This window comes from Drosophila novamexicana, unplaced genomic scaffold (genome assembly GCF_003285875.2).
Source record: "Drosophila novamexicana strain 15010-1031.04,08,12 unplaced genomic scaffold, DnovRS2.1 tig00001292-arrow-arrow-pilon, whole genome shotgun sequence".
NCBI classification, from domain to species: Eukaryota; Metazoa; Arthropoda; class Insecta; order Diptera; family Drosophilidae; genus Drosophila; species Drosophila novamexicana.
In genome coordinates, this window is record NW_020824848.1 from 80052 (window position 1) to 93741 (window position 13690).

The 13690-nt window shown below is 46.3% G+C and overlaps 3 protein-coding genes across 3 annotated transcripts; all 3 read right to left on the reverse strand.

Annotated features, from left to right (window-relative positions):
- Positions 1-351: 351 nt before the first annotated feature.
- On the reverse strand, positions 352-1767 carry LOC115766937 (putative uncharacterized protein DDB_G0271606). The gene has a single exon (XM_030711025.1). It carries the CDS (start codon positions 1765-1767, stop codon positions 352-354), a length of 1416 nt encoding a protein of 471 aa, XP_030566885.1.
- Positions 1768-3746: 1979 nt separating this feature from the next.
- LOC115766938 lies at positions 3747-6353 on the reverse strand. Its single transcript, XM_030711026.1, has 4 exons — positions 6232-6353; positions 6020-6166; positions 4794-5211; positions 3747-4646 (listed from the first exon to the last, which is right to left on the reverse strand). Exons 1-4 carry the CDS (start codon positions 6351-6353, stop codon positions 3747-3749), a joined length of 1587 nt encoding a protein of 528 aa, XP_030566886.1.
- A 187-nt stretch (positions 6354-6540) lies between these two features.
- On the reverse strand, positions 6541-7985 carry LOC115766964 (neurotrophin 1-like). Its single transcript, XM_030711051.1, has 2 exons — positions 7539-7985; positions 6541-7481 (listed from the first exon to the last, which is right to left on the reverse strand). The coding sequence occupies exons 1-2, from the start codon at positions 7983-7985 to the stop codon at positions 6588-6590; spliced, it is 1341 nt and encodes a 446-aa protein (XP_030566911.1). The 3' UTR covers positions 6541-6587.
- Positions 7986-13690: the final 5705 nt, after the last annotated feature.

The following is a 13690-nucleotide window of genomic DNA, read 5'->3' on the forward strand; positions in this document are numbered from 1 at the left end:
CCGCCGCCTCCTGCTCCACCGCCACAAATTGCACTTCCACTGGCCGTTGAAGGCAACGTTTCCTGCCTTGTTAAATTTCAGCAGGGTCCTTATGAATTTTCACGAAGTTTGGCTCTATGCTTGCGGCTTGGCCTCTTAATCAATTTGATATCTAAATCTGACATTAGTTTTGGTCAAAATTCATGTGATACCCTATATATACCCGATCTTATACAGACATAGGTTAAAATTTCACACATATTTTTTAACTACAAGTTTTATAAAGTTGGTAATTTCTTTTTGCGACAGTCGAACTTAACTTAACTTAACTTAATGCTAGAGGAAAATAAATAACAATTAAATTCAAGTGGTCTATTCCAGGTCCAGCGTCGTGATGGGATCCTTTGCCTTGGGCATATCTGGAAACAGATGGAAGAGCGTGGAGCTTGGCTTCGTGTCGCTTGTCAGTCGCGTCTCATAGATCATGCCCTCCTTGTTGATCAGATACCAGCTGGGCTTGGGCGTGGCCAGCGCGAATTCCTCCCGATTGAGCGCCGTAATTGGCGCCACCGGGGGCAGCCTTCGGGCGATATCGTCGAGCTCCTTCAAATAGACATCCAAGGCGCGATAGTCGCTGTTGTTGCGCACCTGCTGCTCCGCGACAAATTGTGGGCCAGCGGTCAGATCGTGCTCCTGCCACAAATTGCGTATGGTTGACATGACATCCGCATAGAGCACGGAAGAGGGCGAGGCGAGCAGCTGCTGCGGCTGCGGCTGATTGCGGTTATTTTGTGATTTGCGTGAGTTGACCAAGCGGCTGGCCAATGGAGTTGCGGAAGTTGTCAAGCTGGAAGTCGTCTCCGGAGTGGCTGTTGTTGTTGCTTTTGTTGTTGTTGTTGTGGTTGCCTCATGCCGGAAGTTGCGCACCCTTGCGGGCGTCTTTTTTGCGCCCAGCCTGAACAGACGCTGGCGTCGCCGTCGATTGTCGCAGTTGGTTGCATTTGTCGTCGTTTTCTCGGGCTCCTCGTCGGGCACATAGCGCGTGGCATTCTTGAGCAGCTCCCCAATGTGCGCCACCAGCTGCAGGCCGTGCGCCACATCGTAGCTGCCCCCTTCGTCGTCGCTCTCCGCTTGCCGCCTCACCCGCTTGCTGCGCTTGTGCCCCGGCCGCAGAGCGGCGCGCAGGCGCTGCTGCTGGCCGCGCTGCTGGAGCTGCTGCTCCAGGTACTTCTGGGCGATGAGCGTATGCGTCTGGCGCTGGATGTGCCGCTGGCGCAGCGCCGGTAGCTGCGGCTGGCGCTGACGCTGCAGCAGACGCTCCGTTTTGCGCACCGAGGCGAGTATTTCCATTGGCAGCTGCAGCTGATTATTGTTGGCGAACTGAGCCGCCAGCTGCGTCTCCTGCGTCAGCAGATCTCCGCTGGCACGATTTGTGCTCACCTTGCGCGGCTGCTCCCAGACGACGGCCTGTGGCCTTTTTCCCACTGGCTGTGGCTGTGGCTGCGGCTGCGGCTGTCTTTGCTGCAAGCGCTTGAGCTGTTGGAAGTGCGGCGGCGGCTCGATAATGCGTATCACATCGCCCGCATCCTCGTCCACATAGCCGGGCCGTATGTCCTGCAGATGTGGAGGTACGCGCTGCGCAGGCTGCTTGGACTGCGGGCGAGACACGCGATATACGGGCATGGAGGTGGCATTGCTGGGCGCTGGCTCAACTCTTAGGGCCAGACTAAGCTGCAGCAGGCTGAGTAGGCTAAGTAGGCCCCAGGTGCATCTCCTTTGTGACTGCATTTTACTCTCACTCTCACTTTCAAGGCCGACTTTTCACTTTCGCGTGATCCGGACAACGACATCGACTGCGGCTGCTCCACAACTGCGCCCAGGCGTTCGCCTCGTTGCGCCTTTATAAAATTTGCTCAGCGTTTTTGCCAATTTTCCAGTTTGATTGCGCTTTGTCGCTTTTCTTTGCCATCTCATTTCTCCTACTATTTGCCATGACGCGGTGTCTTTCGTTGTCGTCTTCCACTTCTTCATCAACGTTCAATGAAAGCGAAACTGGCGACTGCAACTGCAACTGTGACGTTGCAAGTCGCAACAATTGCTGCTGCATTCAATGTTATAACCGGTCAAAGACGTTGCCCCAAGTCTGGCCCCCTTTCTCATTCCCCCCTCTATCAAAGTCCAGCCCCGTTTTGTTTTAGAAACCCACTTTGCATATGCAAAGTGAACAGCTCTTCAGTTTGGCACATTTCACATTTTAAAACTAGTTTGAAATTAATTTTTTGAAGTGCTTTTGTTTCTTCTTTGAAGTCCACACTCATATCTCATTAGTAAGCAGCAGCTGGCACTTGGCTTGACCCTAAACTTGAACTTAATTGGGAGAAAGCATACGTAATTAGTTTTCTATTTCAAGATTAACTAAATCTAATCAAACGCAAATTAATTTAAAATATTTGCATATATGATACACTAAATCTCATTTCGAACGGCATTTAAAAAGCGCGCCCAAGCGCTGCGTGTCAGAGGCTGACAGCTATGCACGAGCTGCCGGGCGAAACGTTGGAAATGAAACAATTTAAATTTTAAATAAATGTGCACAAAGTTGCGCAGCTAACAACTTGAATTTGTTGAAAAGTTGTAGCAAATTTAACAAAAAACAAGTAAGAGGTTCTAGTCGGGAGCTCCCGACTGGGGGATCTGCGCGGGAACTAGGAGCATCTACATCTAAAATTTCAAGTCTCTAGCTCTTATAGGTTCTGAGATCCTTGCGTTCATACATACGGACGGACGGACGGACGGACGTACGGACGAACGGACGGACAGACAGACGGACATGGCTAGATCGACTCGGCTATTGATGCTGATCAAGAATATATATACTTTATGGGGTCGGAGATGCTTCCTTCTGCCTATTACATACATTTCGATTTTGCACAAATACAATATACCCTTGTACCCATTTTTAATGGGTTCAGGGTAAAAAGGTATATTTAAATTATATTAATTTAAATATCATATTCTTAAGATTCAACTGGGAATTCGTGTTAAGTGTAGCCAGCTAAGAGTTTTAACTGCAAAACTGTGGCAATAAATTTAAAAATTTAATCAGATTAAACCTGATTTTAAATAGTATTATTTTAATAAATTAGTTTAACTCTTAAGTCCAAAATAAAAACTTTCAATTTATCTGCAAAATGCAACGTTAAAAATATGTAAAGCAATATGGGAATGATTTTAATTTGTATTATTTGAATAAATACTTTTTTAAACTGAAAAAATCGTATTTAATTTAGCTGGAAAATGCAGCTTTAAAAATATGGAAATAAAATTCACATGATGTTCATTTTATTATTTGAATAAATATTTCTTTCAAGCTGAAAAATATTCTTTAAAAGTTGCTAAAAATATGCAACAACAAATGTAAATTTATTTAATTTGTGTTTATCATACTTTAATAAATTATATTTACTTCTACAACTCAACTCAAGCCCTCAGTTGTTTTTTTTTTTTTTGTTTGCTACGCACTACAAATAAATAAATAAATTATTAATGCATAAATTAATTAGATGCTGTTAAACATAAAGTTAGGTAAGATTAGGCAGATTACGTCGTTCAGTTGCAATAACTAGACAATTATAGGATTTACTCCCGCAAGGCACAACTACAAGCTAAGGCGACAACGAATTAATACAACAAACTGCCGCATGCGACTGTTAGCCAGGGTATTCGAGTGGAAAGGGAGTGGGGGGGGGGGGGCATGCGAGTTAAATTTAGTGGGCCACAACCAGCGGCTGCCATGCATTGTCATTGGCAAAACCAAAGCGTCCAGCACCAGCTGCACCAGTCGCCGCAAAGCCAAAGCCCATGCGACGCTCGTGCGAGGCGGACATCGCATGCTGATAGACGCCCATGCCCAGGCGCTGATCCTCCTCCACCTCCACCACCTCTGGCTCAGACTGCGGCTGCGGCTGCGGCTCAACCTCGGCTGTTGTCGCCTCCGCGCGTCTGTTCTTCTCGAAGAAATCTATGATGGGATGGTAGCTGTAGTTGATGCGCCTCGTGCCGTTGCCGTTGCTGATGCCCAAATCCCCAAAGGTAAAGCTCACATGTGGCGGCTGTGGAAGTGCCGTCGACTGCTGCTGCTGCTGCTTCTGCTGGACGTAGGTGGTCGGTAGTGGCGCCGCTGAGCTGCCTGGGCTCGAGGTGGCAGCGACTGCGGGCGTCGTCGCAGCGGGCGCATAGAAACGTGGTCGCGACTTGCTCGCGGCGTTGTGGCGCTTACTCTGGCCGAGGGCAGGGTTAAATGATGCAGTTGCGCTGGATGCAGCAGACGCTTGGTGGGCATGGGCGGCAGCACCGACACCGACTGCGGCTGCGGCTCCTGTGCGGGCTGGTAGACTGCCGGCTGTGGCTGCGGCTGCGGCTGTGGCTGCGGCTGTGCTCTGTGATTTGGATATGTGTATGGGTATGCGTAGTCGAGCTGATCCTCCTGCGGCTTCGCTGGCAACGGTTGCGGCTGTGTGGGTGGTGGAGCTATAAATACGCTTGCGCTTGATGGGCACGCGCGGCTGTTCCCCAGCCAGCGTTGGTCCAAATACGTTTACCTCTTGTCCGGCCTGTGTCTCGCTGGGCGACAGATCCAGATCGATGTCGACGCGCGGCTCATTGTGCTGCGGCCGCCGACGGCTCAGCTGGCTGTAATACTTTTTCGAGCTGGAGCTGGCGCTGGAACTGAGGCTGGAGCTGCTGCTCTTGTGGCTCTTGTAGCCAGTGCCAAAGGGATCCTCATCATCGGGCGGACTGAGGTAGGGGCCCACGCTGGCTGGTGCCGGCAGCTTGGAGCGCACCTTCTTGCTGCTCAGGTAGCTCAGCTCGTTGTTGTCGCGACTGTTGTACGGCGCATAGCTAAGCCCCAAATCGTCCTCGTCGCTCTCGTCGTTGTAGTCCAGATCCTCCTCGTTAATGGTGCTGTAGCCGTTGCTGTTCCCATTGCCATTGACATTGCTGGCCACCTTGTAGCCGGCCGGCGAGTACTCCTTGGCCTGGATGGATGAGAGCGGCGGAAACTGCTGCCGATAGCCGTCCACCTGGCACGAGCAGCAGGTGGGCACTTTGAATATATCCACATGCAGGCCACGCACCTTGTCCCAGCTCAGCAGACGATGGTAGTTGTAGACCTGCGCACAGTGCGAGCGATACGTTTGCGCCAGATACGAACAGCTTTCGCCAGGATTACTAACGAGCAGAGAAAGCAGCGCAATTAGAACAGTTTATGCATACAAAACGCGACAGTCAAGTCTAATGAATCAGACTTTATGACTAATAGCTTGGTAATGCTAATAATTAACAAGGCATTTATATAATGCTATCTGGTTAAACAAATTATAAAGCACAAATGATTATGTTTATTTATATCCCTCTCTCACTCTCTCGCAGTCTCTCTCACTCCATTCTCATATTTGCAGATTCGCCCTCTTTTTTCTGCCGGCTGCAAGACTTGAGTTCATGAGAATTGCATAGAGGGGCATTACTTGCGCTGCTTGTCTACGACATAGCTCTTCATCTAAAAGACGATTACTTCATGTGATAGATAATATATATATATATATTTATCACAATATATTAGCTTTTACTCCAGTGAAAATTTCAGCTATTTTTACAACGAAAATAACTATAATTTCAATGGAGATTATGTTGATGATGATGATGATTGATAGCTCTAACATTAGCTTAGTGTGCCAAATATAGTAGACTCTTTATGTAACTCGATTTGCTCATTTTGGGTTGATGAACTTTGAAAAGTGATTGAAACTTTGTGAGGCAAGTTATTTATATATCTATGTAAAGATATTATACTGACTGACTGATTGATTGGACTAAGTGAAAAAGGAAGCTGAAATATTTACTGAAACTTCTTTTGGTCTTGGTCTAGGTTTCTAAGAGTCGGACCAGTAAGTAAGAAGTCGCTGGCTCAAATTCAGTAAATAGTTTTTTTTTTAAATATAGTTTACTTGAAACTAATTCAATTCGATAGCTAGCTCACCTGCACTTCTCCAGCCGCAGCGTTTGTGTGTGCTGACCCGTGTTGACAATAAACTTCCATTCGCCGGAGGCGGCTTTGGCTTTTTGTGGGCGGGCATAGCGCACAACGCTCTGACACATGCCGCCGGCGCTGCCCTCGTCCTCGCGCCTAAAAAATATATTTAAAGAGAGATTATATTTTCTAATGCCGTTTACTAATGGTCTTTTACTCACCGCTTTTTGTTGAGCAGATAGTCGTCGAACTCGTCGCCAAACTCGAGATTGTTATTGGGCTTGTCGTAGAACTCGGCCAGCAGAGCGCTCATCGCATTCTTGTGCCGACGAATGCTGCCCATGATCTGTTCGCTGCGTTGAGGTGAAAGTGGAGAGTCAAGAGAGGGATTTTTTTTTCTTAGCTGGTAACAGGGGAATTAGTAGAACCACCAAAACCACTAAAATATGTGTGCAATTGGATTGAGAAGGTGAACAAAATAAATTACTTTTATTTAGCCTAAAAATCTTACTACACTAGACTAAGGGCGGGCTACAACCCGGGAAAGGGTACCAAAAGCCAGCTAACTAAGTGGATCTTACAGCGGATAGTCGTCGGTGCGTATGCACATGTTGTTGGTGAAGCGTTCGCATTTCTTGTGCGTCGGCGCCAGCACCGGACTGTGCGAGCTGGCCGAGCCCTTCGGCCGGCCGCGGCTATAAACTGAGCTCTGGACGCGCTTCCTCTTGATCGCCGGCAGCTTGGGGCTGGGTCGCCGATAGCGCGGACCCGCTATGAGCTCCTCGGGACTGGGCAGCGGCTCCTCAGCGCTGCTGCTGCTGCTGTTGCCGCTGTCATTATTCAGCTGCAAGAGACGCTCGTCGGCGTCGGTGCCATTCAGTCCGGCCAGGGCGAGATCCTCGATTTGCTCGTAAGACTGCGTGGTGCTGGTCGCCGGTGTGGCGGCCGTGCTGGCCGCTGCAGCACTGGGCGGCTGCTGGAAGATCGTTGTGTTCAGCTTGATGGTGCGTCCCGCGGCGCCGCCCAGCAGCTGCTGCTCGCTGACCGAGACGGGCACGGAGCGCGTCAGCTTGTGTACAAATTCGTCGGCCGTGCGACGCACGCGCCGCGTCCGATTCGCGATGGACTGGGACTGGTGCTGGGCAGCCGTGGGCGTGGCTGACTGTAGCGCCTCATTGATCATCTGCGGATCGAGCACCTCCGCTTGCATCTCATCGAAGAAGTCCTCCAGCGAACTGGCCGCCTGCGCAGGCTTCGCGCCGACATCTATAGTGCCCACGCTGTCGTCCTGCTCGGACTCCTCGAGGGTGAGCACATCCTTGCGCTTCTGCAGCGGCGTTTGGCGCAGCGCCGCAGCAGCCAGCTCGTTGCCCAACCGGATGTACTTGCGCGCCGAGCTCTTCACCAGATTGGCCAGATCGTAGACGACGGGCAGCAGCAGTTTCCTGTCGTCACCAAACATCATGCGCACCTGCGAGACGGGCAGATAGGTGAGACAAATGTGATTTAATTAAATATATTTCCTGACCTGCTCCAGCTTAAGCTCCTGCCCGCGCTTGGCGTTCATTTGTGCCGAGATCAGGGCAGAGAGCGCCAGGCGCTGCTGCGAGGACAACACGCGCAGAATGGGCATCACTTCGGCAAATTTCTGGCGCAGCACACGATCCGTCAGCGCCTTGGAGAGGGCTGTGCGCAGCACTCTTTCGCGCCAGTCGAACTGGGGCAGCTGCTTCTCCGGCTCCGGTTCGTCCAGGTCCACGCTAAAGTCAAGCATATTGTCCTCCAGTTTTTTTTCCACCTGCTCCGCCTGCTGCTCATCGGCCAGCTGCCAGTCCTCGATGTTGGCTCTGGCGTCCGTTTCGGTGGCATCGGCAAAATCAAAGTCAAGCAGCTCATCCTCGCTGGCGCTGACCAAATACAGCACACAATAAAGCAACGCCCAGAAGAGGCAGCCAAAAGCGCGGCCCGCTTTCATTTTCGCTGCGAAACAAACGAAAGTTGTTGGAGAAAAAATGGGCGTACAGATTGCAGTTATTAAGACGCAATTAAATTCCACAAATAAAGCATCCAAAAAACTTCCCAAAACTAAAAATAATTTATTGTTATGCGTCGCACGCTTTCAACAGCGCGCATTCTAAACGAAAGACTTAGGCAACGAACTTTTGCTTTCATTGTCTTAGATTTGAATTTGTTGTTGTTGTTGCCGTTCGCCTTTTCACCGAAAGTAAAAACCATTAACATGAGCATTAACAATTGTAATAAAACCGTAAACACCACAATGCACCACCGCACCATCGCACCACACACACGGCGTCAGCGCCAGGGGCTGAGCCGCAATCATAATCAAGTCGTCGCAGTGGCTATTACGGCAGCTACCGCTGTGGCTTTAGGTAATCGCCGCTAGCATAGCCATAGCCACAGCTATAGGCCACAGTCATAGTCGTAGCCATAGTCACAAGCCATATTCATAGCCATAGCCATAGCCATAGCCTTAGCTATAGTCGCAGTCACAGTCATAGCCAGCGCCGCATTGTGGCCAACGTCATCTTCGCCTGCTCAACAAGGCGTGAAGCACCAAACAACTCATAAGTGCCGTTGTCAGTGTTGCGGTTGTTGTTGTTGCAGTTGCTCTTGTGCTTCTCCTGCCACTTCACGTATTCAGTCATAAATCAGGCAACCTCTGCAAGCTGTGATCTGTGCAGCTAACTGGGCAAAGACCTTGCGGCTGATAACAATAATTTTACACTATGCAACAATATTCTGCTGCCTACAAGTCATAACATAAATAATAAAGAAGGCTGTCTGCGGCACGCCGAAGAATTAATACTCTTAAAAAAATAATGTCCTTGACGATATGTGAGAAGTATTGTAAAATTCGTAATTTCCGAGTTTGGTTAAGATATTTGGATACATGAAAATTCATCCATTGGAATATATGTATATTCAAGTGATTCTTCCTACAGAGCTATATAATATAGAAGTCCTATATTGAAAAATATTACTTCTAGGAAGCATCATATTTATATTGATAAACATTAAAGCTATTCGTAGTAGTACTTAATTTTCAAAAGATTATTTCCATGGCAGCTATGTGATATAATGGCCTGATCCGACTTATATACTGTTAACAAGACCAAGACAGAATTAAGCAAAGGCAAGCTTCAAGACTGATAGATTAGTTTGCATAGAAGTCTGATAGAAAACGACAGACAAACATGATTATCAGCTATCGGCTGATGATCGTGATCAAGAATGTCGCAGATGTCTTCTTCTATGCATTACTTATTTCACGTCTTAATTCTAACACTATCTTCAATGGCTTAATAGTTTATAGACTAACACAAAGTATTTAAATGTATCACTTACAGTTTAAGCTTGAAAGGTTTTACTATTCCCCTTGATGAGAGAATTTCAATGTCTTCTAACTACCTCCGATCCCCATTTAGATCTATTCGGGTAATTTCTCTTCATAGGCACCGCCCATACGGACTGAAGCTCATTTCCAGGGAACTTTATACAATTTGATGTATCTCACTTTTTGGAGAAGCCAACTCAATCCTACCCAAAACTTTGTTTTAAAACTCTGTCGATGGTTTTCAAATCACTTTCAAATAGAGACGTCTTAGATATAAAGCAAAAAACGCAGACCGGCAAGGCTGAGAAATGCCAGTAGATTTATATATATATATAGATGTGATTCATATAAGTTTATTAAACGTGCGCTTATTCTAGCACAGTCGATATGAATCAACTTTGCATTTTGGGGTTAAGAAACTGAAGCTACTGAAAACCGATTTCCTGATTAATAAGCTAGACATGCTCGTGCCCTCGTCTTGAACCCGCATTGATATGTATGTTGATTGTTTTTTTTTTTTTTTTTTGGTCGATCACAATGCAAAGGCGCGCGCGCGCCCACGGAATGCAAACAATTGCATTCGAAAGCGCTCGTCTGTGAATGCGAATGCGATGGCAGCTGACAAATTCAAATGCTAACTACACCCAGGCCCGAGGGAGGCGGACAGACAGACAGACAGACAGCAGCTCCTTAAGGCATGGCCAGAGGCAGCCTCTGCAGCAACTGCAGCAGTTGCAGTTGCCTTTGTGCTGACCTTTGCGCAGTTGAAAAGTGAAAACTTGCCGACGCTTTGGCTTGGCTTTATCTATCGACTGGTTGACAGTTTAGAAAAGGCAACGAGAGACATTAACAGCAACTGGCAAAGGAGCCTGCCAAAACAAGCCACAAGGCCAGTAAATAAAAAGCCGCTGCCAGATCTTCAGGTTGCATCTTCAACTTAGAGATGAACATGGGTCGTGCTCGTCTCTTTCTATAATTCGTTCGTGTTTCGTGCACATCTTAGCACATCTTAGAGCATGTTCTCTAATTAAGAACAATATTTTTAGCTATAAGTTTTGACTCAAGCCCATTCGATAGGACACTTTGAACAGGCAAATACTTTGTATTCCAACTCAGCGAACGGAATTTTTTTTCAAAAGTAAAAATAAATAACATGAGAAAATATATATGATATATACAAGCCAAACACGACCCGCGCCCATCGCTAGCTCAGTTGGCAACGCGGCCGCCCCCAGCTGCCGAGATTTGTGCGCATCGTTTGTTTTGGCTTTATGCGGCGCGCAGGTCGTGAGGATGTTGCCGTTGTGCCTGTGTCTTTAAATTATTTTGCACACCTGCGCAATGGCATTGGCAACACATCTAATGGCAACAGAGAAGGAGAGTGAGAGAGAGGGGGAGAGAGAGACCGACCTCGGCGCTTCTGGTTTTTGTGCGGCCTTTTGCATATGAACATTCGCTGGGCACTGTGGAAAGTGATGCCATAAATCAAATTAAGCCAATAAGCCGCAATATTTCCCACAGGCCATTCGGTTCCCAGGCGCCCACATTCAGTAAAAGTGAATAGATATACAAATTGCGCAGATGCTGCAGCTGGGAGATGCTGCAGATGGAGCTGAATGCAATTTCACTCGCCAAATTCTTTGGCAGCTCGTAATTAGCTTATAATTCGCGTGCGTTGCGACTGACGTTAAAACTGGGCCAGTCGAAAAAAACAAAATGAAAAACAAGCAAAATAAAAAACACATCAACCAACAAATTAAAGCGTTGCAATAAGAGAAACAACAACCGCAGCAAGAAAGTCGCGAGTCAAGAATCCTATAAGCAGACACCAGCTTGTGGCTGCTGCAGCAACAACAACAACAACAACAACAAGAACAACTACAACAACAACTAACCGACTAACCTAGTAAACGCAACTTGAACTAGACAGCTCACAGATTGGACAGTGTACACTGTCCAACCAGCCAAAAGGCGAAAAATAATCGATGGCGCGTGCTCACATATTCAATTTGCCAGCCCTAAACGAAAGACTTAGGCAACGAACTTGACACTAGGGCAAAGCGGCGCTGTTAACGATGCCATTAAATACAACATGAAATGCGGGGTGCTCTGGTTGGACATGCACGACTGGAAAATACCCTCAACAATGCTTCCATTTGCCTTAGCCTTATTCTATGGATAACTTGTTTGTGATTAGCTGAGGAGCTTATAGTCCGATGTCTATGTAATTTTCAGGGATTGAATATGGAATATATAGCAGGGCACAAGGCTCCAGCTGCAAACATAAGTTTATTATTTTTCTATTCTATTCTATTTTTATAGGAAAAGGGAAAGGTATCCACAAAGGAAAATATTTTTAATACGTAAACACATAAAGCTATAAATCAAGTTTGGAATATTTAACTATTCAACAGTATACCCCCTTTTATATATTTGCAATGGGCGCAGGGTATAAACACAACAACAAAAACAACAACAAGACGCACAGCACGCACAGCTTAACAAGCTGACACAATTTCCTCGGCCGTAAAGAATAAAAAGAATTCAAATTTTGGTGCGTCGCTTCGTTTGTTGTTGTTGTTTTTGTTTCTTTTAGAAAGTTGTTTCCATTTCACATATTTGGCTAAAAAACACACAAATAAAAAAGAAGCAGCATTTAAAGATTCCAATTTCGATTTTGGCTGTTCGATTTTGTTGTTGTTTTGTTTTTATGATTAATTTATAAAATGAGGCTGCGCTTCGCAAGAAATCACCTCAATCGCTTTGGAGCTGCGGCTTTATGTTTAGACCCGTTTATTTCCTGAGAACCGCAATCGAACTTCTTCACTAATTTTCACTTTTTATGTTAACTGCAGCTGTCGCTGCTTCTTCTTCATCTAGTTATTGATTTTGTTTGAAGGCAAATTTTCACAGATTTCACACGCGCCTTTATTTGCCGCAGCTTTTTTCCCACTTCTCACTGGCGAGAGAGTGAGCGAGAGAGGTATATAGAGAGAGAGAGAGAGCAGATCGAGAGCAAGAGAGTAGAGCAAACACTGTGAATAACTGTGCTCAGCTGCCGCTTGCACGTCTTAACGCTTTCAACACTCGCCGCCGACTGTTTGCTGAGGCGCCGCTGTCTCTGCCGCTGCTGTCTCTGCTGCTGCTGCCTCTGCTGACTGCGCTGCCGACTGCGCTGCTGGTTCTGTTGCTGCTGCTGCGACGTGTTTGCATTAAAATTGCCAATTGTCTAATTGCTTTTCTTTTGCAGTTCGCCGAACCGTTAGCTGGCATTAAAAACTATACACAATTTCAATTTGCTAAATAGCTCGCACGTAATGCGGAAGCTTTTGCGCGCTTCTTCACGCCTCATTACAAAGTTCGTGTCTTAAGTCTTTTGTTTTTTTTTCTTTTGTGGGTCAGGAAACAAAACGCGCGGAAGCCTGACAAATATGCATAGCTAAATTAAATAGTTAAAGAGTCGTTAACTACCGATTTGCCTGACACTGCATTCAGCTGCAGCCTGTCTGGGGGTCAGGAGTCAGGCGAGGGCCCGCAGCGTAAATCAATTTAACAAGCTGCCACTTTTGGCAGGCAGACGAAAGGCAGGCGGCTAACTTTCGTTTTATTTTTTCTCTATTGTCTATAATCTGAAAATAGCTGAAAAGGGTCTTTAGATTTTATGCAAAAGCATGTGACAGGCAGTAGGCGGTAAATTCGAGGCGTATATAGTATATATACTTGTTCAGGAGTAAAAGTGTCAAACTTTGTGACTTTAAAAACTAAAGACTTCACATATGAAAAAAGGAATATATCCTTAAAAATTAGGGACTTAACATATTAAAAAAGAGGAATATGTCTTCATAATTTGTCATTTTTTTGATTTCCGTGCCATATTCATAATATCGATAAACATTATTCTTGACGCATGGTCTTTTAGGCATAGCTCGTAAACTTTGATACACCAAACTTGATATTTAGATTGTCATAAAATAGAAACATATTTTAAGTTTCAAACACTTTGGATACCGAGTCTCCCTTCCCTCCCCTTGCTTTTTAGTATATACACTCTTTTGTATGCCATACTAAAACATTGCTAATTTCGGAAAGATCAGACAATAAACACTATTAAACACGAACGCATTTCTCGTAGAGTGGGCCAAGTAGAAGAATAAGAAAACTTGCAAACTGCGTGCTTCCGATCGCGTGTCTGCCTAGAAGGAAGCTAGAAGGCTTGTCACTGAACTTAGGGTATCTTCCATTCGCACATTTTCGACTTGCCCAACTTAACTCGTTTTCTTTTTGCAAAGTCTGCCCTCGGCCGTGACTTAAACTGCACAGTTAGT

Excerpts from the sequence above, each read along its gene's own strand:
- LOC115766937 (XM_030711025.1), bottom strand. The coding sequence starts at position 1,767 with ATGCAGTCACAAAGGAGATGCACCTGGGGCCTACTTAGCCTACTCAGC.
- LOC115766964 (XM_030711051.1), bottom strand. The coding sequence starts at position 7,985 with ATGAAAGCGGGCCGCGCTTTTGGCTGCCTCTTCTGGGCGTTGCTTTAT. Across the intron at positions 7,482-7,538 it reads AGGAGCTTAAGCTGGAGCAG|GTGCGCATGATGTTTGGTGA; the intron begins GTCAGGAAATAT and ends CCCGTCTCGCAG.
- LOC115766938 (XM_030711026.1), bottom strand. The coding sequence starts at position 6,353 with ATGGGCAGCATTCGTCGGCACAAGAATGCGATGAGCGCTCTGCTGGCC. Across the intron at positions 5,212-6,019 it reads CTGCGGCTGGAGAAGTGCAG|TAATCCTGGCGAAAGCTGTT; the intron begins GTGAGCTAGCTA and ends TCTGCTCGTTAG. Across the intron at positions 4,647-4,793 it reads AGCTGCCGGCACCAGCCAGC|CACAATGAGCCGCGCGTCGA; the intron begins GTGGGCCCCTAC and ends CGGCGGCCGCAG.